The sequence below is a fragment of the Camelina sativa genome, chromosome 5 (genome assembly GCF_030686135.1).
Source record: "Camelina sativa cultivar CO46 ecotype springtype chromosome 5, ASM3068613v1".
Taxonomy (NCBI): domain Eukaryota; kingdom Viridiplantae; phylum Streptophyta; class Magnoliopsida; order Brassicales; family Brassicaceae; genus Camelina; species Camelina sativa.
In genome coordinates, this window is record NC_141884.1 from 2,319,783 (window position 1) to 2,347,504 (window position 27,722).

At 35.9% G+C, this 27,722-nt stretch overlaps 6 protein-coding genes, 1 long non-coding RNA gene and 1 pseudogene across 10 annotated transcripts; 4 read left to right on the forward strand and 4 right to left on the reverse strand.

The window, feature by feature from the left end:
* Positions 1-1,951: 1,951 nt before the first annotated feature.
* Positions 1,952-4,354, reverse strand: LOC104785024 (uncharacterized). Its single transcript, XR_767304.3, has 2 exons — positions 3,432-4,354; positions 1,952-2,305 (listed from the first exon to the last, which is right to left on the reverse strand). It is a non-coding gene; the product is annotated as an uncharacterized LOC104785024 (long non-coding RNA).
* A 779-nt stretch (positions 4,355-5,133) lies between these two features.
* On the forward strand, positions 5,134-6,159 carry LOC104785026 (calmodulin-like protein 5). Its single transcript, XM_010510146.3, has one exon. The coding sequence runs from the start codon at positions 5,260-5,262 to the stop codon at positions 5,914-5,916; it is 657 nt and encodes a 218-aa protein (XP_010508448.1). The 5' UTR covers positions 5,134-5,259; the 3' UTR covers positions 5,917-6,159.
* A 61-nt stretch (positions 6,160-6,220) lies between these two features.
* Positions 6,221-7,505, reverse strand: LOC104785027 (protein FAR1-RELATED SEQUENCE 5). The gene is made up of 3 exons (XM_010510147.3): positions 7,381-7,505; positions 6,722-7,143; positions 6,221-6,622 (listed from the first exon to the last, which is right to left on the reverse strand). Coding segments are annotated over exons 1-3 (639 nt in total). The 5' UTR covers positions 7,382-7,505; the 3' UTR covers positions 6,221-6,406.
* A 221-nt stretch (positions 7,506-7,726) lies between these two features.
* Positions 7,727-9,000, forward strand: LOC104788798 (F-box/kelch-repeat protein At2g43270 pseudogene; annotated as a pseudogene). Its single transcript, XR_015558263.1, has 2 exons — positions 7,727-8,137; positions 8,225-9,000. The product of XR_015558263.1 is annotated as an F-box/kelch-repeat protein At2g43270 pseudogene (transcript).
* A 3,647-nt stretch (positions 9,001-12,647) lies between these two features.
* On the reverse strand, positions 12,648-15,110 carry LOC104785028 (uncharacterized). Its single transcript, XM_010510148.3, has one exon. It carries the CDS (start codon positions 14,640-14,642, stop codon positions 12,744-12,746), a length of 1,899 nt encoding a protein of 632 aa, XP_010508450.2. The 5' UTR covers positions 14,643-15,110; the 3' UTR covers positions 12,648-12,743.
* A 1,454-nt stretch (positions 15,111-16,564) lies between these two features.
* LOC104785030 (CMP-sialic acid transporter 2) lies at positions 16,565-21,896 on the forward strand. Of its 3 annotated transcripts, none has more exons than XM_010510151.3 (15): positions 16,565-17,265; positions 17,527-17,737; positions 17,918-18,034; positions 18,335-18,391; positions 18,691-18,768; positions 19,362-19,466; positions 19,584-19,706; positions 19,865-19,942; positions 20,412-20,481; positions 20,572-20,679; positions 20,845-20,978; positions 21,076-21,155; positions 21,319-21,367; positions 21,444-21,506; positions 21,602-21,896. In XM_010510151.3, the coding sequence occupies exons 2-14, from the start codon at positions 17,582-17,584 to the stop codon at positions 21,492-21,494; spliced, it is 1,206 nt and encodes a 401-aa protein (XP_010508453.1). In that variant the 5' UTR covers positions 16,565-17,265; positions 17,527-17,581; the 3' UTR covers positions 21,495-21,506; positions 21,602-21,896. The 3 variants fall into 3 exon arrangements, 2 of the variants coding, with proteins under 2 accessions (XP_010508453.1, XP_087307973.1); XM_087451847.1 differs by having other exon boundaries at positions 16,906-17,265; positions 18,340-18,391; XR_015558164.1 differs by having other exon boundaries at positions 16,912-17,265; positions 19,865-20,217.
* A 48-nt stretch (positions 21,897-21,944) lies between these two features.
* Positions 21,945-24,087, forward strand: LOC104785029 (uncharacterized). The gene is made up of 6 exons (XM_010510150.2): positions 21,945-22,756; positions 22,928-22,983; positions 23,094-23,203; positions 23,298-23,457; positions 23,556-23,648; positions 23,750-24,087. The coding sequence occupies exons 1-6, from the start codon at positions 21,985-21,987 to the stop codon at positions 23,894-23,896; spliced, it is 1,338 nt and encodes a 445-aa protein (XP_010508452.1). The 5' UTR covers positions 21,945-21,984; the 3' UTR covers positions 23,897-24,087.
* LOC104785031 (protein CYTOSOLIC ABA RECEPTOR KINASE 6-like) lies at positions 24,077-26,737 on the reverse strand. The gene is made up of 7 exons (XM_010510153.2): positions 26,443-26,737; positions 26,013-26,196; positions 25,298-25,675; positions 24,951-25,224; positions 24,727-24,859; positions 24,543-24,629; positions 24,077-24,453 (listed from the first exon to the last, which is right to left on the reverse strand). The coding sequence occupies exons 1-7, from the start codon at positions 26,473-26,475 to the stop codon at positions 24,322-24,324; spliced, it is 1,221 nt and encodes a 406-aa protein (XP_010508455.1). The 5' UTR covers positions 26,476-26,737; the 3' UTR covers positions 24,077-24,321.
* Positions 26,738-27,722: the final 985 nt, after the last annotated feature.

A 27,722-nucleotide genomic window follows, 5' to 3' on the forward strand; every position in this document is an offset into this window, starting at 1 on the left:
TGTAGTTTAATTGTAAAGAATGATCATATCATACGATGGTTAACCATTGACTGGTGGTTCTACGGATGAACCTTTTGAGCTTGCAAGCGATGTATAAATTAATATTTTCCAGAAAAGATATACAAACAGAACATGGTTATGCTGCTAGATAATATCCAAATTAATTTGTAAAGTCAATTACTAGTATTTCATAAGAGCATGCGTATGTCTTCTCTCTTCCGGAATATGTGCCTGATTGTGCAACTCCAATGTGTAATAATTAAGGTCAATAACTAATTAATTACGACAAACTGTTTGCTTACCCTAAATGTTTCTCGTTGACATTACTAGACAAGTAGGCGTTGTGTTATAAAGAGAAACCGCGTGTGACAGTTTGGAGATGTTTTTTTGTTGCAGTGACTAATTTAAGGATTTTCTTTTTCTTTTTTTTTCACCCATAGATTACTTATTTAGATTTTACTGTTTTAGACGATAATGTTACAAAGGTTTTGCGTCTTTTAGTGGTAAATGTTTTAAATTATGTATTCTCAAACCATATAGATGCTCCATATTCGATTTGTTGAATATCATGGTCCATCGAATATATTAGCCACTGAAACTGAAGTATTCCGATAAACTATGCTGATGTTCATAAAGCAGTTGACTTTCTAGTGTGAGTATCATCACTGAATCGTAAAAAAAAATCTAGTTTCGGGTCTTTATAAGGAGAACCATTGAGCCTCTTTATACACAATTGCACACGAACTCAGTGTTTTAAGACGAGTGCAATCTCTCTCTCATGTCTCACCGGCGAAACAATATATCTATATATACCTTTGAAGCAATTGTTTCGTCATCTTTACTGTAATGGATGGTCCACTTTGGAAAAAGTGTATAAACCGGATAAAACAACAAAGTGTAAGTATAATAATCCACAATATACAATATATACTGTATTATCTTGTAATGAAAACAAATGTTAAAGTGGTACGGGTACCTAAACTTATGAAATTACGTGGGATGATAAATAGTTTGGGGATTAGGAGTGAGATTGGCCACTAACTAGAATCATTGCAACCTATTGTTATTGTAGTAAACATACATTTAATAACAAAAGACACACACAAAAAAAGAAAAGAACATAATGTCAATTAAAAGGGAAAAAACTTTATAATTCCTCTCTTAAGGACATATACAAAGAATATTTGAACCAGAAAATACAGTTAATAACAATATATAATGACAACTATAAGTATGATCAATCATATAAGTGGAGCTGGCTTGGGTGAGCTGGAAGACAACAACCATATGAAGTCCATAAACACTCCTCACAAGTCAAATGTCCTTGGATCCCGTTACACCACACCCCCGCGTGAGAATCTCAAAATATATGATTGATTATTCATTAGTTTATTTTTATATAATATATTATACATTATTTATTTATAGATGTTATAAACTATATATCCATTGACCATGCATTAATCTAGTAATTACCAAAACTGAAAATTAAGTTTATGCTCTACTAATTCTAAATTTCCTGTCTACTGTTTTAGAAAAAAAATCATCTAAAGGCTCAGCATAATTTACAATCAGGATAATCATGTAACAGTATGCAATGATTAGAAAGACATGATGTTATACTTATAATGGACGATATACATGAAACTTTACGCAAGATCCAAAGAGTTTTGCCTCGTTAGTTAAGGAAGTGGATTAGTGTTTAATTATACTGTAAGTGAAGCCGATTATTGATTTAGTTATATATATACTCGAGTTCTAGTCTTCTAGATATTTTAGTCATAGACCGTTTTGGGGGAAAAATTTATCAACACTTTTTAGCGTATATAGATTATTTTATCCCAACGCCAATGACTAGTTCTTCTTTAGTTTACTTTCCAACGAACATTTTTGTCCTCTAACTAAAATTTATTAGTTGCTAATATACATCCTATTCAAGTGCAAATATGAATAATAAAAATGAAAAATTGTTCATTCTCTCAATACTTGCAGTAATGCCATATAAAACAAATATTATCTTAAACCTGTCTGAAAATTGAAAACAAAGCAAATAACGATATAACTCTCATCTCTCTCAGTCATGTCTTAAACTAGACTCATATAAAAAAGACACCAAGTCATTGTTATAATTGATCATCTCCAACTGCAACGGCCAAGGATTCAACAATGGTGTCTCTTTCTCTCACCTCTGCTACAACAATCTAATCCGGAACCAAACTACCTCTTTTGCTCTCTTTCCAATATCTGTCCTGGCTGAAACCTCTGCCCTCAAGAGATCCCCCGTTGATATGTGAACCAAACCAAACTGCATGAGCAATAAACAAAAAAACTGACATGATTTACATGTAGATATGCAAACATCGACAGCATAATCTTAAACATAGTGAAGATGGTGAAGGTAAAATAAAAACTAGAATGGGAATTGTACAAAACTAAAACAAGAGCAGATATTTCCCATGTTGTTAACAAGCTCTACTCGTTCTCCTCTTCACCACACAACATCCATACTGTGTTACATAACTGTTTCACAGATTCTAATTGGGCATCTTGTTCAAATACAAAGAGAAGAACATATACTACTTTGTTTTGTTACTATAAAATTCATATTGTAGATTCTTGGTTTCATGGAAGTGTGTGAAATAAACAACTGTTCGTATATACTCTACTGAGGTAGAACACCGTGCAATAAGTCAACTACTCGTTAACTCATCTAGTTGACAGCACTGCATCAAGACTTCCAAATTACATTATCAGAAAAGATTCAACATGGGCTGAAATCAGTTTCATTGATAGCACTGCATCAAGATTCAAGAGTTTCATTGATAGATATCCGAAATATATTAACACATCAGAGTTGTGTATACTAACTTCAGCCCACATTGAGTGATTGTACTAACCTTGTGAACATAAAACCGATTCATAGAAACGTCCTACTAATCCAGAAGGTGAATACATCCTACTTAGTAAAAGATTTTACCACAAGCCCATCACGGATAAAGCAACAAAACCCTCAAAGACCTTAAATATATGATCAAGAATCAGAAAAGACGATGATCAAATCTAAACTAACTAAATCACAAGATAAACTGATAGAATCACAAGATTTACTTAAGCCAACGCGATACGATTCAAAATGGTGAAATATCTACAAGGAACCTATATTGCAGAACAACAAAAGCTCACTTAAACAATGTTTGCAAAAATCATTCGCATCAAAACTTAAGAATATATCAGCAACAAACAGATAAATTCTCTTAATCCTTCAGCACCAACTGAGAGAATGAGAGAATAAACTAGACTAAACAGAAAGAAATACATCAACCAAAAAGACACTCAATTACAATGCTCAACAAAGAAGGTTAAAAACAAGCAATCTTCAAATCACCAGTCAACATACTCAATGCACACAATTCCTATATATAAAAACATACCTAGTTGTATCGGAAGATGATTCTTATTGACAGCCGGACATATACGCATAGGCCTGGTCGAGCAGTATTGACCATTCATCTCGGGCAGCACCTTCACTCGGGCGTCTCTCTCCAACACCAGACTGAGCCCAGTTGAGCCTAAACGTCTGTTCACCGCTCAATCTGAAACCTCCGCCATCGTGTGTCGACTTAACCGAAGCGTCAATCTTTGGGTTACGCCGATTAATAAAGCCATCGCCTCCGGTGACCATCAACCCTCCATATGTAGACTGAAAATTCAGCGGATTCGATGTGAATCAGTTAAATTTTCAGATTCTCAGATAAATCGTCTCTTCCGTCGCCTCTCTTGTTTCCGTCGCCTTTCCAAACGGGAGAGAAGAGAGAGATAGTCGGGGGAAGAATGAAAGAGAAATAAGGAAAAAAAAACTTTTTATATTTATGAATGGACCAATGGGCATCCGCCACGTTGCGTTACTCAGGGAGTTGCTTAATTTCTTCCCAAAGCATCGATACTCTTATTTTTGGACTCGGAAATGGGTATTTAAATGAGATTTTGGGGTCCAATTGTGAGAGTACTCCTAAGAGTACTCCCCAGTAAAGATGGTCTAAGCTGTTGAACAGGATGGGTCCAAGATGGAAGAAGCAAACCACCAATAGAAGAGCGACAAACCTCAGAAAGTGGAGGTGAGATCCAACGGTCATAATTCCAACGGGCGTCATTCTTGGCGCGTTTTTTGGTCCCCCATTTTTTCTTCCTTTTAATTCTTTAGACCCGTTGAGTTATTATATCATTAAGACATTAACAACACTTGTTTTTACTGATTCTAGCTAGAAAGAGTACGTACGTCTCAAATATCTCAATCCTACCTATACTTGTGATGAGTTGAGATAATAAAGTAAACACTTACAGAGGTAAAACGTACGAGTTAGTCGGATCTCGGTCCATATTACGGGGTTATCGAAGAAAACGATCAGTTGAATGAAGTCATTTGGTAGGTTTTTCCTTTAAAAGACTCAATGGTTCGTAGTTACGTAGACGATAAAAAAGAATGATACATAAAAAGTCTTAAAATGCAAGAAGACCAGACCGGCAGGTGCACAGTCAGAAATAAATAAATCAAAACTACAACAAATGGGGACAGGAACCAAACATCAACAATTATAACAACGCGTTTTTGACATTACTTCGTTTTTAATTTATCAGAGAAAAGCGATGTTTATGTTTAACTACACCTCTCTCTCTCTCTCTCTACCTTCTTCACGCGTTTTCTTTTACTTTCTTTATTAAAAGACCTATTGAGTGTTTTTTTTTTCCTTTCAACCTCTTTGTCCATTTTATAACATTTATTAAGATGTAAACTGTAATTATGTGTGTGTAATCCTTATATTTTAGTGCCGTGTACTGTAAGATTTGATTTTGTGATCATGTATCTTAAACTTTAACCGAGAGTCCGAGACTACTTTGAATATAGGAAGACTAATGTAGATGTTTGAAAAGTCATCTTCAGATTAATTTCGCACTTGCTCATTCTTTTCCATTTTTTACTTCAAACAAAGAAAAGTGAAAAGTGAAAGTAAAGGAGTAACGTTTATGTTAAATAAAAAAAAGATTCAACGGTTGTATTTTAGGCGTGAAAAAGGAAAATTAAATTCCCGAAAATATATTATTTAATAATTTTATTATAAATGAATCTCTCTCTCTATCTTTCTATAAAAACCAACAACAAGTTCCAAGTTTCTCTCTATTACCAAACAAGCTCTCTGTTTCTCAGATCTTCTCTCTGTTTCTTTTTTTTTCTTCATAAAAGAGGGTTTTGATTCAACAATTATGGTGAGAATATTTGTTCTCTACAATATACTAAACTCTTTTCTCCTCTCTTTAGTACCAAAGAAGCTACGAACTCTCTTCCCTCTCTCTTGGTTCGACAAAACTCTCCACAAGAACTCACCACCGTCTCCGCCAACGATGTTACCGTCTCCTTCCTCTTCGTCGTCGTCGTCTGTGCCGACGAAAAGAATAGATCCGTCCGATCTCAAACGGGTTTTCCAGATGTTCGACAAGAACGGCGACGGTCGAATCACAAAAGAAGAGCTCAACGACTCACTTGAGAATCTAGGTATCTACATACCAGACAAAGATCTGACTCAAATGATTCATAAGATTGACGCAAACGGTGATGGATGCGTCGACATAGACGAGTTCGAGTCGTTGTACAGCTCGATTGTGGACGAGCATCAGAACGATGGAGAAACAGAGGAAGAGGATATGAAAGACGCGTTCAACGTGTTTGACCAAGATGGAGACGGGTTTATCACTGTAGAGGAGTTGAAATCTGTGATGGCTTCCTTAGGACTCAAGCAAGGGAAAACCCTAGATGGTTGTAAGAAGATGATTATGCAAGTTGATGCAGATGGTGATGGTAGAGTCAATTACAAGGAGTTTCTTCAGATGATGAAAGGTGGTGGCTTTAGCAGCAGTAATTGATCTTTAATTTAGGGTTTTATTTGACAGAAGAAAAGAGTGTTTTATTCCATTGATTGGTTTGTTTTCTTGTTTCTCCTCTGTAAATAGTTTCTTTATGATGACGAATCAAAACATCGTTGGTGTATCTTTGTTTTTAGGGTTTCTATGGGCTTATGTAAGATTCACCTTCTCAACTCATCTGTTTAGTGTTCTTAAATAGATTGTTAACTGTTTCCTTATCAATATAGTATATTGCAGAACCAACCACATTAGTACTAATCTATAACGAAAGTGTTATGTTCATGTCCTGACTCGTGAAACCTGATTAGTATGTAAAACCTTCATGTTCTCTTCTACTCTATTATGGTTACATAGTTTCTCACATTACATTACATAAACAAATAAGATTCAACCACATCTAGATTACACTAAAACCATTGAAGATTCAACCACAGTAGAGAAAGCTTTACCGAATTCAAAGAATATACAGCAGCAAGCATACATAGTTGGCTTAGACGGCATCTTGTTTACTTCGCAATAGCTCACGCTCTATAGGTTCGAATTCTTTCAAATTGTTCACTACGTTCTCAACTTTCTTGGCTATCTGATCACTATGCTCTTCAACAATCCTTGCAAACGCATCAAGCTGTTCCCTGTATGCTGCACATAACCGCTTCTTGTTTCGCAGCTCTATCGTCAGTTCTTGAATTCTCTTATCCTTTTCGTCCTACAACAACATAATTCACCAAAATGGTCTCTCATACATTTTGTGCTCAAAATACTTTGTGTAAAGGAATGAAGTTAAAGTTAAGAGTTATACACTGACCAGAGTTTGGCGAGCCTCGCGAGGTGAAACAACAAGTGGATGGTTATGTTCTTTGACAAATTTGGTTATAACCCATTTACCAGAACGGTCATACTTAACATGAATCATGGCCTTGCAACCTTCTCTAGTGCTTGGTCTTGGTTTCCTAACTGATCCAAACTTACCACGGATACTAACACAATGACCTTCTTTGTTACAACCAAATCTTCGAGCAAGGATCTTTCCATCCTTCTCGGATCTTCGGCAAGACATTACACGCATTACAAAGCCTAAACGTCTAGAGTAATCATCATAGAACAACTTAGCAGCATCCTCGGATTCAAATTCAATACCTTCACAAGGCTCTATGGCAAAATCATCTGTGTTGTTGTTATAGCTGCTGTTCTTCTTCGTTGCTGCTGGATCCTCCTCCTCATCTTCCACTGCCAACAATACATAAATCACAAAGTTTGAAAATTTATGTAAGCCACTTCACTTGAAAGATCAATTTGAAAACTTTGAAACATGAAAGACGAAAACCAATTGAAAGAATCCGACAAATCGCTCTAATGTTAGCTGAATCAATCAAGAAAACTAAAGATCCAAGGACGAAAACTTTAATTGAAGAAATTGTTCATTTGGAATTTAGGAAATTGAAGAGTAGGATTGAATTAGCTTACTGGATTTGAGTGACGATCAGAGAAGGATCTTCGGCTGCACGAGAGAAGAGCACAAGAGAGAGAGAGAGATAGAGGTGACCTAAATTATTCGTTTTAGAATTTGACTGGGCTAAATAGTAAATAATGGAATATTTCGGGTGGTTTCTGGTAAAATTCAAAAGTTTTTTTTTTTCTTTTTTTTTGGGATTTTTTTTGTTGTCTCTGATATTATTAAATAATTCATACAGTTGTGAATTAGTTTTTTTCAATACTGTTGTGATTTATCTATATATAAATAAAATAAAATAAAAAGACAAAACTGGACTTTCGAGTTTAGTTTTGCAATTAGCAGAACATAATCCGACGATGATGATTTACATAGTTCCCGAGCTACTTGAAGAAATATTTCTTGGATTGCCTTTGAAATCAATACTCAAATTCAAAACTGTTTCAAAACAATGGAGAACAATTCTGGAATCGAAGTTGTTCGTGGAGAGGCGTATGAATGTTCAGAACAACAACAACCGCCGGAAAATCCTGGCTGTCGGAGGAGACCGGAACGAGTCGGGATTCGAAAGTGACGAAGAGATCGATATGGTTTATTTAAACTACTGCGATGATGATGCCACACGACCGTCCTTGACATGCGAGGGTTTGTTCTGTATCCCAGAACCAGGTTGGATCAATGTTTTGAACCTATCGACCAGACAACTCCGGCGATTCCCTTGTACCCCAGATCATCCCGTGCCTTCCTTTAATCTTGAAAGTCAGCTAAGAGGTAATCTGTGTTTATATGCTTTGTATATAAGAGTCTTTAAGTCAGCTAAGAGAGTTGTCTGAACAGTTAAAAACAAAAATTTTGCAGACAAACCATACCTCACTTTTTTTTCGGGAAACTGGGCTATGGGATTCGGAAGAGACAAAGTTACGGATTGCTACAAAGTGGTGAGGATGTGTTTTTATCCTGTTGAAGAATGTGAGGTTCTTGATCTTGAAACTGGTGAATGGAGGAAACTAATTAATCCACCTCCTCACAGGGTTGACGTGGGAAGGAAGTCAGTGTGTGTGAATGGGTCAATCTACTGGTTATACTTTTACACTTTCTGGTGTTTCGAATTACTAGCCTTGGATCTACACACACTAGAGTTCCGCAATGTGTCGGTTCCAGGTACGTGGTTCAATCTGGAAATCCACATGGTGAACCTTGAGGGCCGTCTAGCCATAGCCAAAACCAAAAAGGCGCCAGAATGGGAACTAGAAATACTCAGCATGATAGATTCTCAAGGAGATATATGGAGTAAGACTCACTCCATAAAGTTAGCCAGTATCATTATGAACAATCACCCATGTTGGTTCACGCTGGTCACAGTTTCTAAGTTTGGGAATCTTGTCTTTTATGACAATCACAAGAGGTTGTTCAAATATCATCCAGCGAAAGATGAGATTTGCTGTCTCTCCTCAAATATTTCGGTTATATCTCCTTACGTCGAGAATTTGGTACCACTTCCAGGATCAGGACCTAATCCGGAGGACTGGACATCTACTTGCGGATTGTTTTCGAAGCAACCAGAGCTCGGGAAGATCAACTTTCGGTTTTTGTTTACCACTCTAGCTCTAGTTGGTTATTACTATTTTACATAATTCAATTCAAATTGAAGTAGTAAATGGAGTCCTCTCTGTCTCCTTGCATGTGTAACTTGCAAAACAAGTACGAAGCGTCAAAAATTTATCTCTGTTTACAGATTTTGACTAGGGGGCAAAAAAACTGGTTGTGATATCGTCAAGATTTACGGATTAACATTTTACATTATCTAGTTAAGGTTGGACAACCAAAACCGGCCAATGATTTTTTTTTTTTTTTGCTTACTCGTCTTCTCTATGAAATCCTTCATCTCAAAAAAAAAAAAAAAAAAACGGTTATTCAATCATTAACTAAAATTTAACACAAAACTTCATAATTTGTTTACTGACGACAATGAATCGAAAGATTATATATTCACAGCACACATACACGTCTATATAATCTACATACCCTGATACTCTACACACCTACAGTGTTACAGGGATTCTCATGCTAAAGTTTTACATCATTAATCATGAAACAAATATATATTAATATAAAGCAAGTGACTATGATCACGAACAATCAGATGAATAAAATACAAAGTATCGCTAAGGATTATAAGTCAGAAATCAGAATACCGGTTTACAAACAAAACAATATGTCTGACCAAGCCAAATAATAGAATAATTAATAAAAAATTCCACTATACATATATTCGTTGATGATGTATTAGTGACAACACAAAGATCTCATGATGTGGTAATTTGATAATCATCGAACAAAAGCAATTGAAATAATAACTCATACTAAGACCATGTGTATACGATTCGATAATAGCAAAAACAATAAAGTAAGTTATTATTTTGACGCGTTGGTTAAACTTTGTAGTTAGGTACAGCAAACTAAGTGCATTATCAATAGTCAGTAATTAGTTGGCATTTTTCCTTTTCACTTATCAGAGTAATTTTGAAAATCAAAAGTTATCCAACCATCAATGTAAGACTATCCTCTTCTAGCAATAAAGACAAGTTTGTTTGTTGCTTCGCCTCTTTTTTTTTTTTTTGTTACACATCCCCATCATTAGTTGTTAACAAGATGGTTTCTTCTTACTTTTACCTTCAAGCGGATTCCGAAAGTGCTTATAAAGATGGAGTCATTTGTCATTGTGATTTTCGTATTGAAGTCAACGTTCTTGTTCTTTCTAATTACTCTTGGTATGCTTCTTATTTCTTCCTAGTGTGTCCTCTTCAATTTTCCGCATGAGATTGCTTTCGTCCTCAATCTTGGGTTTGGTTTCGTTTTATTTCCTTCGGTTGTTTGATTATTGCCTTGAACTGGTAAATTCAGTTAATTTTTGGGTTCAAATTTTGGTAAATTGGATTGAGATGATAGTTCTAGGGGTTGATGCTGTTTTTGTTTACATGATATTACAAGTCCCACTTGCTTCTTAATATGCTCCGTAAAACTAAAATTGATATATATATATATATATATATTATATAAAATTTAGTTTTCAAAGCTAGTAATTTATATAGTCGCGACATGTATCAGTATATCGATAATATTTTAACTTAAAAAGAAATTTTATTTAATAATTGTTAGAAAAATTTAAAAAATCTTAAAATAAAAGGATTACAATTAATATTTTTAAAAAGTATATAAAATCAAAAATAATCTATTATATCACTAATCCTAATAGGAAAGTTATATATTAAATTACTAATTTCAATAAAAAATATGTGCAATTAATAAGGAAAATATTTGCAATTTAATTGCAATTATTAATTACTTTAATCATATAGTAAAAAGAAATTTATACATAAAAGTGATTAAAGTATAAAAATGTTTTATGTGTTAAAATTAGTGATGCTGAAAAAGTGTTACAATTAGTGATTAACATAATATAAGAAAATAAGATAATCAAAATAAGAAATTAATGTAATTTTCTTAAGTTTTTCAATCGGTGAATGATTTTGATAGCGTATTCAATATTATGTTATTATATAACTTTAGTTTTTAAAGTTATAACTCATGTGATCACGATAAGTGTCAATTTTAACAATTAAAGATTTTGTCATGTATTATAAAAAACATTGTTTTAACATATTTGTAAATTATAAGAAACTAAAATTTTAAACAATTTAATAAATATAAAAAACAGTTCATATATCACTAATTATATAAGAAAACTAGATACGTATACCATACAAATTCTGGATTATCTGGATTTGTTCTGTCCAGGTGGCTGGCGGAGATTCCTTTCACATTCTCGGATAAAAAGCATCATGTCCTGAGGAAGCAGTAACAAAATACGAGGTTTCGTTGCTTGAGAGTTTTAATATGAGTCGGCTCGTAGACTGTTTAATTGGGTAAAGGCTAGCACAACATTGCTTGATTTTTAACTGATTAATTATTTGTTCATTTTTATACTAAATTCAATTTCAAATACAACAACACTTGAAAAAGGGTAAATGTTATTACAAGTTTTAATTATTTTTCAAATTCACAACAGACTTGGAGAAAACAAAAAGGAGATATGACTTCTGGCTGGTCTGGAATCTGGATGCTTTACTCAGAAGTATTCAATAAGGAAGTATTCATATCTTACACGTCGGTTTAGTGCTCATATTCTCACAAGATAGAATTTAAATTATAGTTAAATAATTTATAACCAATGAGTGGTTCTTTAATTAAAATAATATTTCACAGAATAAAATTTACTACCACTAGAGTAGAGAGAATGTATTGGCATTACTTTACTTGCCATGGGACCTTTATCATGTTTATCGTTTATTAAGCAATAAAAATGCGTTTATCACAAAAAATGTGAAGAAGAATCCCAACTACTGTTTTGCAAATTTCAATCGACTACATCGCTGTGTTTAATAATTGGTTAGCTATGTTTATGAAATAGTAAACGCAACTACTATTTGATTATGTTGGTAGAGAGAGGTCTGGGGGCAACTCAGAACCGACATAACTGAATAAACCAAACTGGCCCATGTCAACTCAAACCAACGACATTAGAGATCAAATAAATAAATAAAGTAAAATCATGAATGAAAAAACAAGAAGAAAAAAACGATCTTATGCTCATACCGGTGAATGGCGGAAGCTGACTCCACCACCTTATGATGTCAATGCCGGAAGCAAATCGGTATGTGTGAATGGATCTATCTACTGGTTACACATTCAGAGGGTTGGCAAAAGTACTAGCCTTGGATCTTCACAAGGAAGAGTTCCGTAAAGTCCCACTTCCGGCTACGTTAATCACGCTGGACACTCGGATAGTGAACCTTGAAGACCGTCTAGTCCTTGCTATAACCAGAGTTAGGCCTGAATGGATACTAGAGATATAGAGCATGTATACAGATAAAGAAAGATGGAGTAAGATTTACTCCATAAGTTTGCATCCTACTAGAGTTGTTTCCTGGCGAAGGCAGAAAAGGTGGTTCACCCCCGTGGCAGATGTTATCCTTGTCTCTCCTTAAACACTTGTGTTATGTCTCCTTACATGGAGATCTCTCCTTAAACGATTTGTGTCTCCTTAAACACTTCCTCTTTAGTTTAACAATTAAAACGATTTGTGTTAATTAGAAACTTGAAAAACCAACAATAATCTCCTTCTTTCTCCTTGTTCGTGATCACCAAAGACGAGTTAAATTTTTGACTCTCAGTCATGTATTTAATTTGTAGTTTAATCTCACGTATTTCTGATAGAATATATGCAAAACACTTGTACTCCTTAAATGGCAGAATATATATACAGTAAGTTTAAAAGAAACATATAGTGAAAGTATCAAAAAAGATTCCCTCTTCTTCATTGAAACTTGACATTCAGTCTTTGTCTAAGGGACTCGATTGCATTCTGTATCCTGTTACCTTCTCTCATTCTCACTTCCAGAGACGCCTCATGTAAGTTTTGAATTCCTCGACCCAAGTTTGCAATCGAAGGAGCTGCAGGAAGAGACACAGCTGCACATTCGATCCCATCTCCATAGGCGAACAATCCCGCACAAGTTGCAAGGCTGGCTCCAAATGTCGCCAATGGTAAGGTACCTATGGGTTTTGCTCGTCTTTTCCTCATAATCTCATAGAATGCAGTTCTCATGGCAGATAAGCTTGTCTTTTCCACAGACGCTATGATGCTATGTGTTACTGCTCTGATTTTCTCGGCGGATATAGATGCTTTTACCAAAGATGTTGATTTGGCTCCAGAACTAGCAAAACCAGGGGCCATTACTTTTGATGGAGCTGCCACTTTGGTAAATGCAAATGTCACTGCCTTGTGAGTATGTGTCAAGAATAGGTTCAATGAAGCCGGTACTTTAAAAGTTACAATCTTGAAGAAAGGAGAAGCAGAGATGGCCTTGGATAGTGATGACGCACCCCATATAGCAGTTGCACCGGCACCAACTGCTACCACCGGTTTATCAGATATCAGTCGTTTCAACTTCGAATCATTAGTCTTCCCGTCGCTATCAAAATCTTGCACCATATGCTCAGACATATCTTTGACTTCTTGCGGAACACGAGTTTTCCAGTGTTTCCTGAGACCTGCAAGGCTACTTGCATCTACTACTGCTACTATGTTCTTAAACTTTTTAGCCTGGCTACGAAGAAGATCTGCCATTAGTGCGTAAGATTTGTCTTCAGAAGAGAGCTGTGAAAACTGAACTTCGGCTCGGCTTGAACCTCTCATGTTCTTGATTGGTAGTCGCCCAGCATTGTTTAAAGCAATTCTTAGACCTTCAACTGCAATCTGGAAAAGGTAAACTTCAGAGATAACCTCTGTATTCATAGATTCCCCTCTATTTACATCAGACAACATCTTCCGGGCATTTGTTAGAGCTTTCCCAATAGATGGAAGATCGCTGAATATATCATGAAGGTCAACAAGCAAAGGATAAAAAGATTGAGCAAATGGTGGAACCTCATGACTATAGGACTGTATCTCATTAGTAACAACTCCACTTGTAACACATTTTGATGGGTTAAGTTCTTTATTGAGCTGTAAAGATACCAACTTTAGCATCTGTGCTTGTACCTCATTTCCTATAGAAAACCTTCGAGAGCTTGAAAATACAGCAGAGCCAAAATGTTGTGGTATGAGACTATTAGCTAGACTCTGCATCTTGCCTCCTCCGGTCTCAGTTTCTCCAGAGGAAGCTTCCCCGGCAGCGAGTTTGACAAAAGGAGATTCCAGAACCATAAAAGATGAACCAACCTCACCAGCAACCCTCTTGGCAGCCAACAAATGACCATTAAAACTTGTCCCAAAAATCTCCCTCAAAACCAAGATCCCTGCAACGCTTTCATACTTTTCTTTGTTAACCTTGTCTACAAAACACTGTATAAGAACTTTAAAAGCTGATGTGGGAACTGAATCACTTGAGCCATCTCCTAATAACACAGTCTCCTCAACTTGAGCTTCCGCAAAAGCTGTTTTGTCCACTTGAGCCACCACAGCACCAGGACGGATTTCTCGTATAAGAAACTCAGCATCACTAGCGGATCTCTCTGATAAGTTCTGAGAAGAAAGTATGTAAATAGTGGAATCATGCTCAGGGACTCTAACAGCAAACACAAAGTTCTTTGTACTCTCAGGTAATGAAAGCCTCTGAACAATCTCCTTTGATTCCTTCAGGTCACTAGTGCTCTCAAAAATCGAAAAGGGCCATATGTTTTGAAGACTATTCACAAAAAAAAATGCGACCATTATCGAATTGGACTACAAAGACAGAGACTTTCAAAACGAATTCTGAACCGAGCCCTCCAGGGCAAACCAAACGAATCAGAGAAAACCCTTAGTCGTCTATCGAATTCAATCGAGCTGCGCATAGATTAAGTAATTTGGTCTACTGAATCATGCAGGCGCTCTCTCGTAAGACTGATTGATGATCGAAACAAGCACTCAAAGATGAAATCAACAAAGACCGATGGAGAGAGAGAGAGAATCTAGAGAAACCAACCGTGGAGAATCAAAGCAGACGGAGGAGGAGACTGATTCTTGTCGCGGATGATGACGGAGAAGTATCTGGGATTTTTGAGATTAGGGTTCAGTAGTATCAAATTCGAACCCAACAAACTCAGCTTCTCTCGCGTGTTCTCTTTCTCTTTCGATGAAGTTCTCGCACACAGAGACCAGACTAGAGCTCTTTCTTCTAAATTGTGATTCCGGTTCGTTAATTTCGGTTTGGTTCGAACTGGTTGTTTTGATTTCTTAATTTAGTCGGTTTTTGACAATTTTTAATTTTGTTACGTTCAATTTTCTTTTTGGATAAAAAAATCTAGCAATACAGATAATCAGCGTAATTAATCTTATATTAAAAAAACATGGATCCATAAACACATATGTTATGTATATATAGTTAAATTTGTATGTATTATTTGGTATTCATATATACTAAAATTGGTTTTTGTTCGATTTCTGAATATTTATTCGGATACAGAAATTTTATACTAATTACGTTTTGCTTTGGTTATATATTTGTGACCAAAGATATTGTGATTAACCAAAAAAAAAAAATAGTGACAGTTGAAAACTGATTGGAACATTAGTTGACTAGTGGTAAATCTTATTTTACAATGGTTCAAACCAAACAAACTCAGACTCTCTCTCGCGACTCGTGTTCTCTTTCTCTCTGTCTCCTCCTTTTAAGCCGATGAATCACAAATTCGCTCGCACACAGAAGCCAGACCACATGTTAGCTCTTTCTTCGTAATACTAAATTGTGATTCCGGTTAATAAATTTCGGTTTGGTTCAAATTGGTTATTTTGATTTTCTTAATTTATTCGGTTTTGGCAATTTTTTATTTTGTTTGGTTCAAGTTTTCTATTTGGATAAAACTAGCAAAGGTATTCATATATAGTACTAAATAAACACATATGTATATACAGCTTACCAACATTGATTAAAAATATTATTTGGTATTCATATATAGTACTAAATAAACACATATGTATATTGTTAAAATCTGTATGTATTAATTATTTGGTATTCATATATACTAGATTGGTTTTGGTTTGTTTTCGAAAAATTCATTCGGATACAGAATTCCACTCTAGATACCTTTTGCTTTGGTTATATAAACGTGACTACAAATATTGTGATTGAACCAAAAAAAAAATTGTGACAGAATTGAAAACTGACTGGAACACTAGTTCACTATGGGTGAATCTTCCTTTACAATAACAGAAAAATAAGAAGGAGACTTCAATTACGACATTATACGGATCATCTATTAAGTGTGAAGAGTTGTTCGTGTATTTGTTCTTATAATGTTTGTGAGCAACTACAAGTCTACACGTAAGTGCATGCATATTGTGTGTGGTATGTATCTTGTTTTAAGGATAGAACATATAGATCATGCCGTAGAATATGTCAACATATTTCAAGGGCCATGTGAATTATTTCATGGTCCAAGTATTCAAATTCAGACCAATCTCGTTTAGATTCTACAAAAATTAGCTTAAAATGGAATGCTAGTTTAGTACTCCAGCACTATTTATGAAGTTCTCGGATCATAAAACGAATGCTTAGTAGGATTGTCAAAAAAAAAAAACGAATGCTTAGTCAATCTGCAAAGTCCTTAATTAATTAGATACTATTTCATACAACAACAACAAAACCAGTTAATGTTCGTGTGTGTACGTTAAAGTAAGTATATAAAACAAAAAAACAAGAACTAAAACGAAGTTACATTTAGTCAGAGATAAACAAAACACAAGTCCAAAGCGAAAGAAACATTCGACCGAAAAAAAGCCAAAAACTTGTATACAAATACAAATACAAATTCCCCTCTCCAATCACCCGCATGACATATCAGCCTCACCGAAGGCTTCATTACCACTCAATACTAAAATCTTATTGGTCTGTCACAATCCGCATGTGTCATCGCTAGATTGAGACACACATATTATTTATTTAGATTTTGTTATTTTTATTTATTTATGGGATGTTTTATGTTTTGTTTATTTATTTCCCATACAAAAAGAGAAACGCAAAATAAAACGGTGTTGTGAAATCAAAGCAAAAAAAAAAAAAAAACACATTACAAAGGGGAAGGGAAGGGTCGTGCGTGCGTGAGAGAGAACAAGAGCGCACTTCAATCGACCGACGCATTCATATTTCATCAATCTTCTTTCTTCCTCATCTCTCTCTCTCTCTCTCTCTCTCAGCTCGAGGAGAGTTCTGAGATCCTGTTAAATTTATGTAATTTAGATCTCACATAGACGAGCAGGGGTTGAGGTTAGACAGAGAGTAATCGTCTGGATCTTAAGCGGGAAGAGGTTTTGCTTTTGGAATGCGTTGTTGGTCTCATCTTATTGTTTGATTGAGGTTTGTCTCATCGATCTGGTTCCCTTATTTATTATTTTTTTCCCGTAGCAAATAAAAGTTTTGATTTTTACAATGCTTGATTCAGTTCTCAGCTTACATTTTTTTTATGTTCTAAGGTTTTTAAGATCTACTTTTTCACTCATTGAATTGTGGGTTTTATGGCTATAGAGATCTGATCTCAATTGAGTTGATGATATTTTGTTTCAAAGGTGTTTCCTTTTTTATTGATTGCTTCTGTTTTTTGTTTTGTCTGTTATGCAGGTTTTAGCTCAGTCTAGAGAATTCGTTAGTTTGGGAAAGGCCTATACAGAACGGGATGGCTGAGTGCAGCGTATGTCGTTCAAGGTTGGCTTCTCCCAGTAGCAGAGCTATATCAAGGGCTTATGATAAACACAAGATTAGAGTCTCTTCTAAACAAAAAGCCCTCAATGTCCTTTTGGTAGTCGGTGACTGCATGCTAGTTGGTCTACAGGTAATATTGTTGTCTTCCCACGACTTGTCTTAAACATTAGCGATTTCAATATTACTATTACGATGCATCTGTGATTACTTGTTGTTGAATCATGTACAATTCCAGTAGCTTGTTCTTGTTGTCATTTGTTGTTAAATTTTCTTAATATTTATCTTCTTTTGTTTCCTTATGTCCTTGCAGCCTGTGTTAGTGTATATGTGTAAAGTGGATGGAAAGTTCAACTTTAGTCCTATTAGCGTCAACTTCTTGACAGAAATCGCAAAAGTTATTTTTGCCATTGTCATGCTATTATTCCAGGTACGTTTCTGAATTGACTTCATTTCTTGGGAAATTTCAGTTTTGTCTGTGGGCCGTTTAAGTTTCTTTCTTGCATTCAAAACTACTTGGTAGCTGTTTCTTCTGCACTAGAATATGAAACCAATTGCTAAGGTTGTTGAAGAGGGGTAAATTCATATTCCGTTTCATGATGAGCGTGCCGAGGTTGATTAATTAGTAATGGAATGAGATGGGGTTCACATTCATTTCTGTCAGTTTCTTGGTTTACGTCAAAAATTAGTCTCCCTTTTAATACTCAATTTTTGTGTGGTAATATTTTAGGCCAGACACCAAAAAGTTGGAGAGAAGCCTCTACTATCTCTTTCTACGTTTGTCCAGGTACATCTTCTTGGCAATTAAGCGATTTGGAAGTACTAGGATTGTGGCACAGTCTCATATTAAGATTTAGTTCTTTTAAATCATAATGTCTAATGGATGTGGTATATGTCATACATATGGTTTTCAAAGCATGATTGTTTGAAATCTAGATGTTATGTCACCACTAGATCCAGCATCCATCTAATACTATAATTTTTCCTACATTAGTTCCTGCTATTAAACTCTAAATAAACTCTTGAATAATTATTTGTATACTAGCTATAGGGCAAGTTGCAGTAACTTGAGCCTTTATTTCGCAGGCAGCTCGGAACAATGTGCTTCTCGCTGTTCCAGCAGGGCTGTATGCCATTAATAACTACCTTAAGTTCACAATGCAGGTACATGTGCTTCTTAATTTTCATTTTTTGCATCCTTTAGTAATTAAAGCTGCGAAATTCAATTTCACTGAAAATTTGTCGTAGTTGTTTTGAGTTTTACTGTAAAAAGGTGTTTAGCTTTCTGGAGAGAACATATCATTTGATATTTTGACACTATAACAACTTAGCAATGGTTTTGGAATGTCAGAAAGCCTAATATGGTTGTGTAACATAGTTCATATGAGGTTTCTGTAAGAATCTTTGGTTTGTTGCTCCTCGAGAATATAGTCACTTTGATCCTTGATTTTGTTACTTAACATCTCTCCTTGTTGACACTACTTGTCCCTAAGAATATTATTATACTATCATTCCTAAGTAGATGTTATCTCACCCTCTGTTTTTCCTTATCGCGATCTTCCCATTCTGCAATATGACATGCTGCCTTTTGGTGATAGATGTTTGAGCTTGCTGTGAAAGTTACACTGAAATTGCTTATAAGAGAGTTACATAATGCTCAGCTGTTGTATATATCTAGCCTTCTTGTCTAATGTTTGGCTCTATCTTACTTTCTATTATTTAGTTTCACACAACGATTCACTTTTCTGCTGTACCAGCTATATTTCAATCCTGCTACTGTGAAGATGCTCAGCAATCTAAAGGTTCTTGTAATTGCTGTACTACTGAAGATGATAATGAAGCGGCGGTTTTCCATTATACAGGTCAGGTTCAATTATTCTTGGTTACTTTATGTGTAGTTTTTATAGTATTAGATATATTCTATTTGACCTTCCTTACCTCCAACTCAATGGGATTTAATTTCTTATTTTTTGTTGTAGTGGGAAGCACTTGCGCTCTTGCTGATAGGGATTAGTGTAAATCAGCTGCGTTCTCTTCCTGAAGGTGCTACTACTGTGGCTGTTCCAATTGCTACGGGTGCATACATCTGTACCTTTATCTTTGTAAGTTACATTTCTTGGATCTTATATCCTTCCCTTAGAATTTAGTATGGAAGTGATTTCATGCACATAGTCTGTTGTAATGCAATTGCTAACCTGTTGCTGTATCAAAGAAAAGTAGTAATTCGTGCTAGACGCTTATTCAGTATATCATCATGCAGGTTACTATCCCATCTTTGGCATCCGTCTACAACGAGTATGCTCTAAAGAGCCAGTACGACACAAGCATTTATCTTCAGGTTAGCTAATCTTGATACACATTTTTTTTTCCATATAGCATCAGAGAAATGAAAGGCTTGTTGTAACATTGAAAGTCTCATGGTAGCCGTTGCTTGTAACTGTTGGTTAATGGTGTTGATTCTTTTGAATTGTTAACTTTGAGGCACATCACTGGAAAATGTAAGACCATCGATCCCAGTAGCAGTTTCTATGAAAATAACGGAACTCTTGGCCTGAGTTGTTGAACTCTCTTCTCAATTCCCTGGTCGAATTGGTTGTGTTAACTAACGATGTGGTCAGTTTCTGTCTAGATCAGAACTTTTGTCTCGTGTTGTTGAACTTTCTCTGTTCTTTGGTCTAGTCAGCTCTATTAGCGATGTTGTTGAATTAGTCCTGTTCTTTACTCTTGTCAAATTATAAGATGTTGATCATCCCCTGCGTTCTGAATGTATGTGTTCTGAATGTAAAATTTTAATTTCCCTGGTGCAGAACATATTTCTCTATGGTTATGGTGCGATATTCAACTTTCTGGGAATATTAGGAACTGTTATATATAAAGGTATGGGTGTTTTAAAGCAAATTGAATGCTATAAAAGCTTCTGAAATCCTGTTAGATGCAGGGCTAACGATTTTGCCATGGTGTCGACAGGTCCTGGCAGTTTTGACATCCTACAAGGTCATTCTAGAGCTACTATGTTTCTGATAGTGAACAACGCAGCACAAGGGATTCTATCCTCCTTTTTCTTCAAATATGCAGGTAAAAGTAACAATAGTTAGTAGTTACATTCAATTAATTTATGGATTAGTTCTGAATATGGAGGTTCAATATTTAAAATTTGCTATATATGTTTGGAAAATAAAAACCTCTCAGTAAGATTGTTTACATGGATATTAAGTTGTCTTCATCTCTGTATCTTCTCAGATACAATCTTGAAGAAATATTCATCCACAGTTGCCACAATATTTACTGGGATAGCATCAGCAGCACTCTTTGGACATGTGTTAACCATGAATTTCCTTCTGGGGATTTCTATAGTTTTCATTTCAATGCATCAGGTAATCCAAGTGTATCAATTAACCTACTTTAAGGAGCCTCTAAGAGGCTGCCTCCTTTTTTATCTCTAATGTTGTTCTGCCTCGTATTTTTATACAGTTCTTTTCACCCCTTTCAAAAGCTAAAGATGAGCAACAAAGCGGAAACCTAGAATTAGTTAAGGAAAAGGATGGTCATGGGTGAGTGTTTTCATTGATCATTATATTTTCAATACCTTGTCATTGTTAGATGCAATATTTGCTCTTGTGCATTGTTCTTTTTTTTCCTGAAAAAAGTGTGTGAGATTCATATCCTTGGATTTGCACCATTTAACTTATTTTCTTCTTCTGTTATTTCCTTCAGGGCTAAAGAGTCATTATTCATCAACATGGCAGCGGGAGCAAATGAAGAGGTGAAGAACACACACACATACCCATCTTTATGACATACGCTAATCATGGTTTTGTCTTTCTTCTCTGTTTATGCAGGCTAGTCACCGAGTTGAATCAGACGACCGAGAGCCACTTCTTCCCAGATAAAAACATCTCCACGTAAGAACTACAAATCATACTATCAAATCTAAGATAGACATTCAGGAACCTACCAAGTATGTTTAGACTCAATGCATTTGTACTTATTTTTGCAGGATTTTTGTTACGAAGAATTCTTTTGGGCAAGATTATTTTAGAGATCAGGGGATTTCGATGGTATACTAGTAGCCGGATTCAGCGCAATAAACTACTTCCGTGAGAGGTTGAGTCCTTTCGCCGTGCTGCAATTCACCTCCAAAGAGTTAGTTAAGTTCGTTAAGAAACATCTGTATTCTTTCTTCAGATCATAGAACAATACAAACTTTTACTACTCATCGTTATATGTATTTTTAAAAATCTATTGCTTTTTTGCTCTCTATAATAGTATAAATATAAAATCACTTTACACAAGTCCGAACCGGGAATAACCGGTTGCTTAAACCAAACCGGAGCTCTTCAACTAACTCTCCATTCTCAGTCCACAAGCGAACAACACACAATGAACATGATGACTTCGTCTTCATCTTCTTCTTCTTCTTCTTCTTCAGCTTCTTCTCTCCCACGACTCTTCGCCACCAAATCCCAAACCTACAAGTCTCCTCTTTTATCCTTCTCCACTCCAAAACGCCGTCGTTCTCGTCCTCGCCGCAACCGGAAATCCAATGACTCATCCTACAACTACACCGACGGCAATCTCCTCACACTCACAACCACGTCTCCCGCCGGAAACGAAGACCAAAGCCTCAGCTTAACCCTAGACGTTCACCAGATTTCAAAACTAGCTAATTCCAGGTTCCAATTGTTTCTCGATTCAAGCAAAGACGCCTTCTCCGACTTGCAAACACTAATCGCGCTCGACGATAACCGGAGAGTCGTCGTTTCTTGCAAGAAATCGACTATGCAGTTCGTCGGCGGTGTGGTTGTGCTTGGACTCGTTTTCGGTTTTGCAATTAGGGTTCTTTTGAAATTAGGATTAGCCTTAAAGGGTAATTTCCAAAGTAATCCTAAATTAGTTGTTAGGAGAGATAGGAGTCTTGGTGGGAAAGAAGTGGTTGTCTCTGTTGATACCATTCGTTCAACTTCAAGAGCTTCTAATAGCTCAATAGCTTCTGATCAAGTTTCTTTAAGTAACTCTATACCTAGAAGAAATCACCAGCTTAAGTCTCAGAATAATTTGCCGAAATGGTGGCCTGCTTCATTGCCTAGTAGCCATAACTTGGATGTGGTGGACAAAGAAGAGTATCAAAGAGAAGCTAACAGAATCGTTCGAGGTCTGCTTCTGAACTCCATGCTAAAGTCCTCATTTTTGTTTGCTTTATGTTGTTGTTTGTTCCTGCAAGTTTTTAGCTTTATAGACGTTTCGTTTGCTTTGTTACATGTTAGAGAGTCTGAAAGCTGAAAGATTTCAGTTTTACAATGTAACTTACTTGTTTGGTTTCCAGGAATCGAGGATAACAGAACCAGCGGAAGGGACATCACAGATAATGATATTATTCAAGTTAGTATTTTGTTTTCTTTCTTATTTCCAGTTGATTGTGGTAACTCTATTGAGTGGGATTTGAATTAACTAGAACACTCTCTTTGTTGTTGCTATGAAATTATACTCAGCTTCGTAGAGTATGTAGAATTTCTGGAGTACAAATCTCCTTTGAGCCAACGAATACGCGAGATTCCTTTTACCGAACATCTATTGATTTTGTCCTGAATGCTTGCAGCAGGTGTCTCTTTATTGACCTATTGTTACGCTATTAAGTAGATTCTACTCGTTTGTCTTATGTTATGGTTCTGAACTTTTTTGGTAACTCTCTGTAGAGCTCCTTGGGAGTCTTCTTCTGTTGAGATTTGCAGTGAAGATGCTCGAGAGTTTATTGCTGGGCTCGCTGAAAACATTGGACTTGCAAAGATAGATGCTGCTAGAATGGTTTCTGCAGCGGTTGCTGCACGCACACGTTCGTGGTTTCTACAAGCTTGGGTCACTTTCTACCCTTTTTCTAGTGTCAGCAGTATTGCTTATTTTTTTTCTCCAAATTTACAAATGCATCATTCTCAGAAATTTTCATTTTACTGCAGGCTTTGGAGATACAAGGTAAACATTCTGAATCGGTGGCTGAACTATCAAAAGTATGCCTCATTCATCGCATATTTCCTCCCAACGAGTACTCTGTATGTGCCTTTTGTTTCTTTGCAAGTTCAAAGATGTTTTCACCGTTCAATCTCTTCCCATGTTTTCACAAAACTGCCATTTATTGTTTACTGATACTCAGGCTGAAATGGAAATGGTTGCAAGAGGCTTAGAGAAACTCATGAAGCTTGAAGAGCGACAGTCTCTACTGAAAACGTTTGTTGGAATGTGTTGCAGTGAAGACAGTCAAAGAAGTGCAGCTGAGGCTCTGGGTTTGGTGCAGTGGTAATAGACAAGCATTGATTTGACGCCATTTTTTCAACTTCTAGTGACAGACAAGAATTTCAAACTCTCTGTCATACCAAACTTAACAGAAATATTTTTTAAGTAATTGAATAGTTCACAAAATATTCTTAGTCTAGTGTCTGTGTGACTCCTTTATACTATAAAATCATAAATGAAAATATAGTTTGTTATAAATTGATGTATATTGAAGCGCTATTTGCCAACAAAATTTAGAAGACTTCATAGAGAGAATCAACCCATAAAAGAACAGGTAACACTTAACACAACCATGGACTTGAATCCCAATTCCTACTCACCATCTCTCCTTTATAAGCCCATTTGCATTCCATTTGTAAATAGTAAGAATAAAGTAAAGAAAAAACCTTGAAACAATGAGTTAATCAATATGCAAAGAACCACAAAGAAGAATTAAGCTTGTGTTGGAGGAGCGACAGCTGTTGCTGAAGACCTCAAGAGCGGTTGAAGAGCTTTTACTACAATGCTCATGTTTGGCCTAAACTCTGCTTCGTATTGCACACACAACGCTGCGACCGCCGCAAGCTGTGTTTACCATCAAAAACACACACTTTAGCTTTAAGCAGTATTCACTGGATTTATATCAATGATTAGGAAGTTTCTATTTTTTATACCTTTGCAACTGCCTTAGGAGGATACTCTCCTTTGAGTTTTGGATCAACACATTGCTTCACTTTGTCTTCACTCAGCCTTGGAGTAGCCTGAACATTTGATTGCAGAGAAAGTTGTAAATAAACCAACAAATGAGTCAGTAATCTGAGAAAGCAAAGGTTAAGTCGGATCAGTAAGTTAATTTACCCAAGTGACAAGACTTTGTTGACCACGAGGCATTGTATGATCAACCGGTTTTCTCCCGGTAAGAAGCTCCAAAAGCACAACCCCAAAACTGTAAACATCACTCTTCTGTGTCAATTGTCCTGTCATGGCGTATCTGCACACCCAAAAATGTATATAAGTTACAATCTTTTAGTTGCTAAGAATCATCAAGAAGTTTCGAGTCTTGGATGTTGAAGGATATTTACTCTGGTGCGTGATAACCAAATGTTCCCAACACTCTAGTGGAATGAAGACGAGCAGCCATATCAGGAGCTTGATTAGAAAGATTAAAATCAGCAATCTTGGCTTTGAAATCTTCGAAAAGAAGCACATTGCTAGATCGAATGTCTCTGTGTATAACGGCAGGTTGAACTTTCTCGTGTAAGTATTCTAATCCTTTAGCAGCATCAACTGCAACTCGGACTCGTTGCATCCACTCAAGTGTTGGACCAGGTTGTGCTCCTTGCACTCCCTTTCTCCCTGTGTAACAGATCAAATCTTTATCCCAAGTTATATTGAATGTTATTGATGTTTGAACTGAAAGCTTTCATACCGTGTAAGATGTCGTGCAAGGATCCCATTGTGGCAAACTCATACGCAAGGACACGAAGGTTTCCTTCGACACAATAGCCAAGAAGCTGAACAAAGTTGTCATTCTTTAGCCTCGAAACCTTGGAGACCTGAGTCAAGAACTCGACATTTGTTTCGGGTTCAGATGCATTATCAAGCTTTTTCACCGCCATGGCATTCCCATCATTCGAACTCGCGTAGTACACTCTTCCATAGGACCCTTCACCAATCAATGCCTTTGACCCGAAATTCCCAGTCTTTTCTTTGAGCTCAGCTAATGACATTGCGGGCACATCGATGGGAGGAGGCTCCTTCAAGACAGGAGGCTTCACAGGAGCCGGTGTTTTCTTGTTGTTACGTCCTACACAAGCAAAGAATATTGAAATCAAGTTTGAATACTACACATTTTCTTAAATTTGGACTAAAAACATGAGCAGTGATGATCACTATGATACTCATTTATTACTAAAGTAAGAAATATTTAGAGACATAACAACAATAACATCTTTTTTAATACAAAGCTTGCCAACAAACAAAGGAAGGAACAAATCACCAAAAGCTACTTAACCTCTGGACAAGCAAAAGATACGCAACATATATATGGACCAAAAGCTCCAATGGAATGCAACTAAAAGAGGGTCAAGAATCTAATATGATGAGTTTCTTGAATCACAAGTTAGTTGAACAAAGAGCAATACCGTAATCCTGGTGGCGAGTAGGAGGGGTTCTTAAACGGTTGTGTTCTGATGAAGGGTAAGATTCTTGAACATGACAAGAACAGCACAACCACCTACGCATCTTCCCTCTCTTGCCTATATCAAGATCGTCTACAGCTCTCGGTTTATCCAATCGAACAAAGTTGCTTTGTGTACGATCATTCGCCTGAAAAGTTCATCAAAATACATCAATGAGCTGATCTAACAATGTTGCATGAAAACAGAGGACTCTGCCTTCATAATAACAACATATGTCTGAAATTGTTGCAGCAAAATAGAGGCAAGTTACGCTTCTTTAGAAATAGATTTTTAGATACGCAATTTTGTAAAAACATATGGATTTAATGTGCATTGATCTTGATTAACATGTATTAATAAATAATAAAGAGATCAAATTGCGTATAATGCTTACCACTTGACCACGACGATGAAAATCACGATCCATCAGAAATCAAGATGCAATAAGAAGCAAACGATCGATCAACGAGAAATAAACCAGAGAGACGGATCGAAAAGAAAAGATTTGGTAGACAAACAAGAGGCAGAGACGAAAGGAGGGGTGCGCTCGTTAAGAAGAATGAAAAAAAATTGGAATGCCAAATAACTACGTGAAAAATTAAAGAGAGAAAGAGACGAAAGATAAAAAGGAAAGGAAAAGAAACAGCTAAGAAAAGAAAGAAAACGTCAAAAGGAAGCGACAGAGAGGCGTTGTGATCAAGAATAGAACATACATCCCATATTTGGTCAATTTATTATATCTAATGAAAAAAACACAAAAAGAATAAGAATTATCTTCAAAGTCTCTCTCTCTACGTAATATATATTGCGTATAAATATATTCCTAGGATTTGTTTATTTGTTCTGTTTTAGACAGAGACAGACGTGGGGAAATGATTTTCTTCGAGAGAAGAGCAACGCGGCGGCCAGTGGCGGAGCCAGAAATTTTATTTATGGGTGTCATAATATTTTTATTTGAAAAGAAAAAGTTATATTAAAAAAAAATTATTACAAAATTTCACTATAAATATAATTCTAAGCTTACTCATACTTTAAAAACATTCTAATTTCTAAAGATGAAGATGGAAAAGGAAGAGTCCAAGTTTTTGAGAAATTATGCTTTTGCTGTTTAATGATTTAATCAACTTATAGTTATGTTTAACCATACATATATACAATCGATTAAAATTTTGTTAAGGCTAAGACAAGCAGTTTGTCAAAATATCCTAATGATCATATGTTAATATCTTCAAATTATAGAAAAAACTTAAAAGAAAACGAGATATTAAGAATCATAAAGTAGTCAGAGTTTATTTTTATTTGAAGGGTGTCAACAAAATTTTAGAGGGGTGTCAACAGATTGCTTATACATGTGCAATTAATTATTTTAATGAAAACTTAACCAAATTTTATAATTTCATGGGTGTCATATGACACCCCTAATACTTCTCTACCTCCGCCCCTGGCGGCGGCTAAGGATATATTATCTTCGTGCGCCCGTTACGTTTTAAACTATTTATACGAGAAAATTAATATATAAGATCTCCAAGTATTGTCTGCGAGTGCTCAGTCAAACCAACGAAGAACACGATCATGATGACCAAATCATGTCTAGTCTTTTCATAATGAAACTATAATAGTTATTTCGCCGTGACTAGTCTCTACTACAAAATCGCCACATTCATCATGCATATA

Excerpts from the sequence above, each read along its gene's own strand:
- LOC104785029 (XM_010510150.2), top strand. The coding sequence starts at position 21,985 with ATGAACATGATGACTTCGTCTTCATCTTCTTCTTCTTCTTCTTCTTCA. Across the intron at positions 22,757-22,927 it reads AGCTAACAGAATCGTTCGAG|GAATCGAGGATAACAGAACC; the intron begins GTCTGCTTCTGA and ends TTTGGTTTCCAG. Across the intron at positions 23,458-23,555 it reads CGTGGTTTCTACAAGCTTGG|GCTTTGGAGATACAAGGTAA; the intron begins GTCACTTTCTAC and ends ATTTTACTGCAG.
- LOC104785026 (XM_010510146.3), top strand. The coding sequence starts at position 5,260 with ATGGTGAGAATATTTGTTCTCTACAATATACTAAACTCTTTTCTCCTC.
- LOC104785030 (XM_010510151.3), top strand. The coding sequence starts at position 17,582 with ATGGCTGAGTGCAGCGTATGTCGTTCAAGGTTGGCTTCTCCCAGTAGC. Across the intron at positions 18,392-18,690 it reads CTCTTTCTACGTTTGTCCAG|GCAGCTCGGAACAATGTGCT; the intron begins GTACATCTTCTT and ends TTTATTTCGCAG. Across the intron at positions 18,769-19,361 it reads ACCTTAAGTTCACAATGCAG|CTATATTTCAATCCTGCTAC; the intron begins GTACATGTGCTT and ends CTGCTGTACCAG.
- LOC104785028 (XM_010510148.3), bottom strand. The coding sequence starts at position 14,642 with ATGGTCGCATTTTTTTTTGTGAATAGTCTTCAAAACATATGGCCCTTT.
- LOC104785031 (XM_010510153.2), bottom strand. The coding sequence starts at position 26,475 with ATGGATCGTGATTTTCATCGTCGTGGTCAAGTG. Across the intron at positions 25,676-26,012 it reads TACTCGCCACCAGGATTACG|GACGTAACAACAAGAAAACA; the intron begins GTATTGCTCTTT and ends TTGCTTGTGTAG. Across the intron at positions 24,630-24,726 it reads AACAAAGTCTTGTCACTTGG|GCTACTCCAAGGCTGAGTGA; the intron begins GTAAATTAACTT and ends TCAAATGTTCAG.
- LOC104785027 (XM_010510147.3), bottom strand. Across the intron at positions 6,623-6,721 it reads GCGAGGCTCGCCAAACTCTG|GACGAAAAGGATAAGAGAAT; the intron begins GTCAGTGTATAA and ends ATGTTGTTGTAG.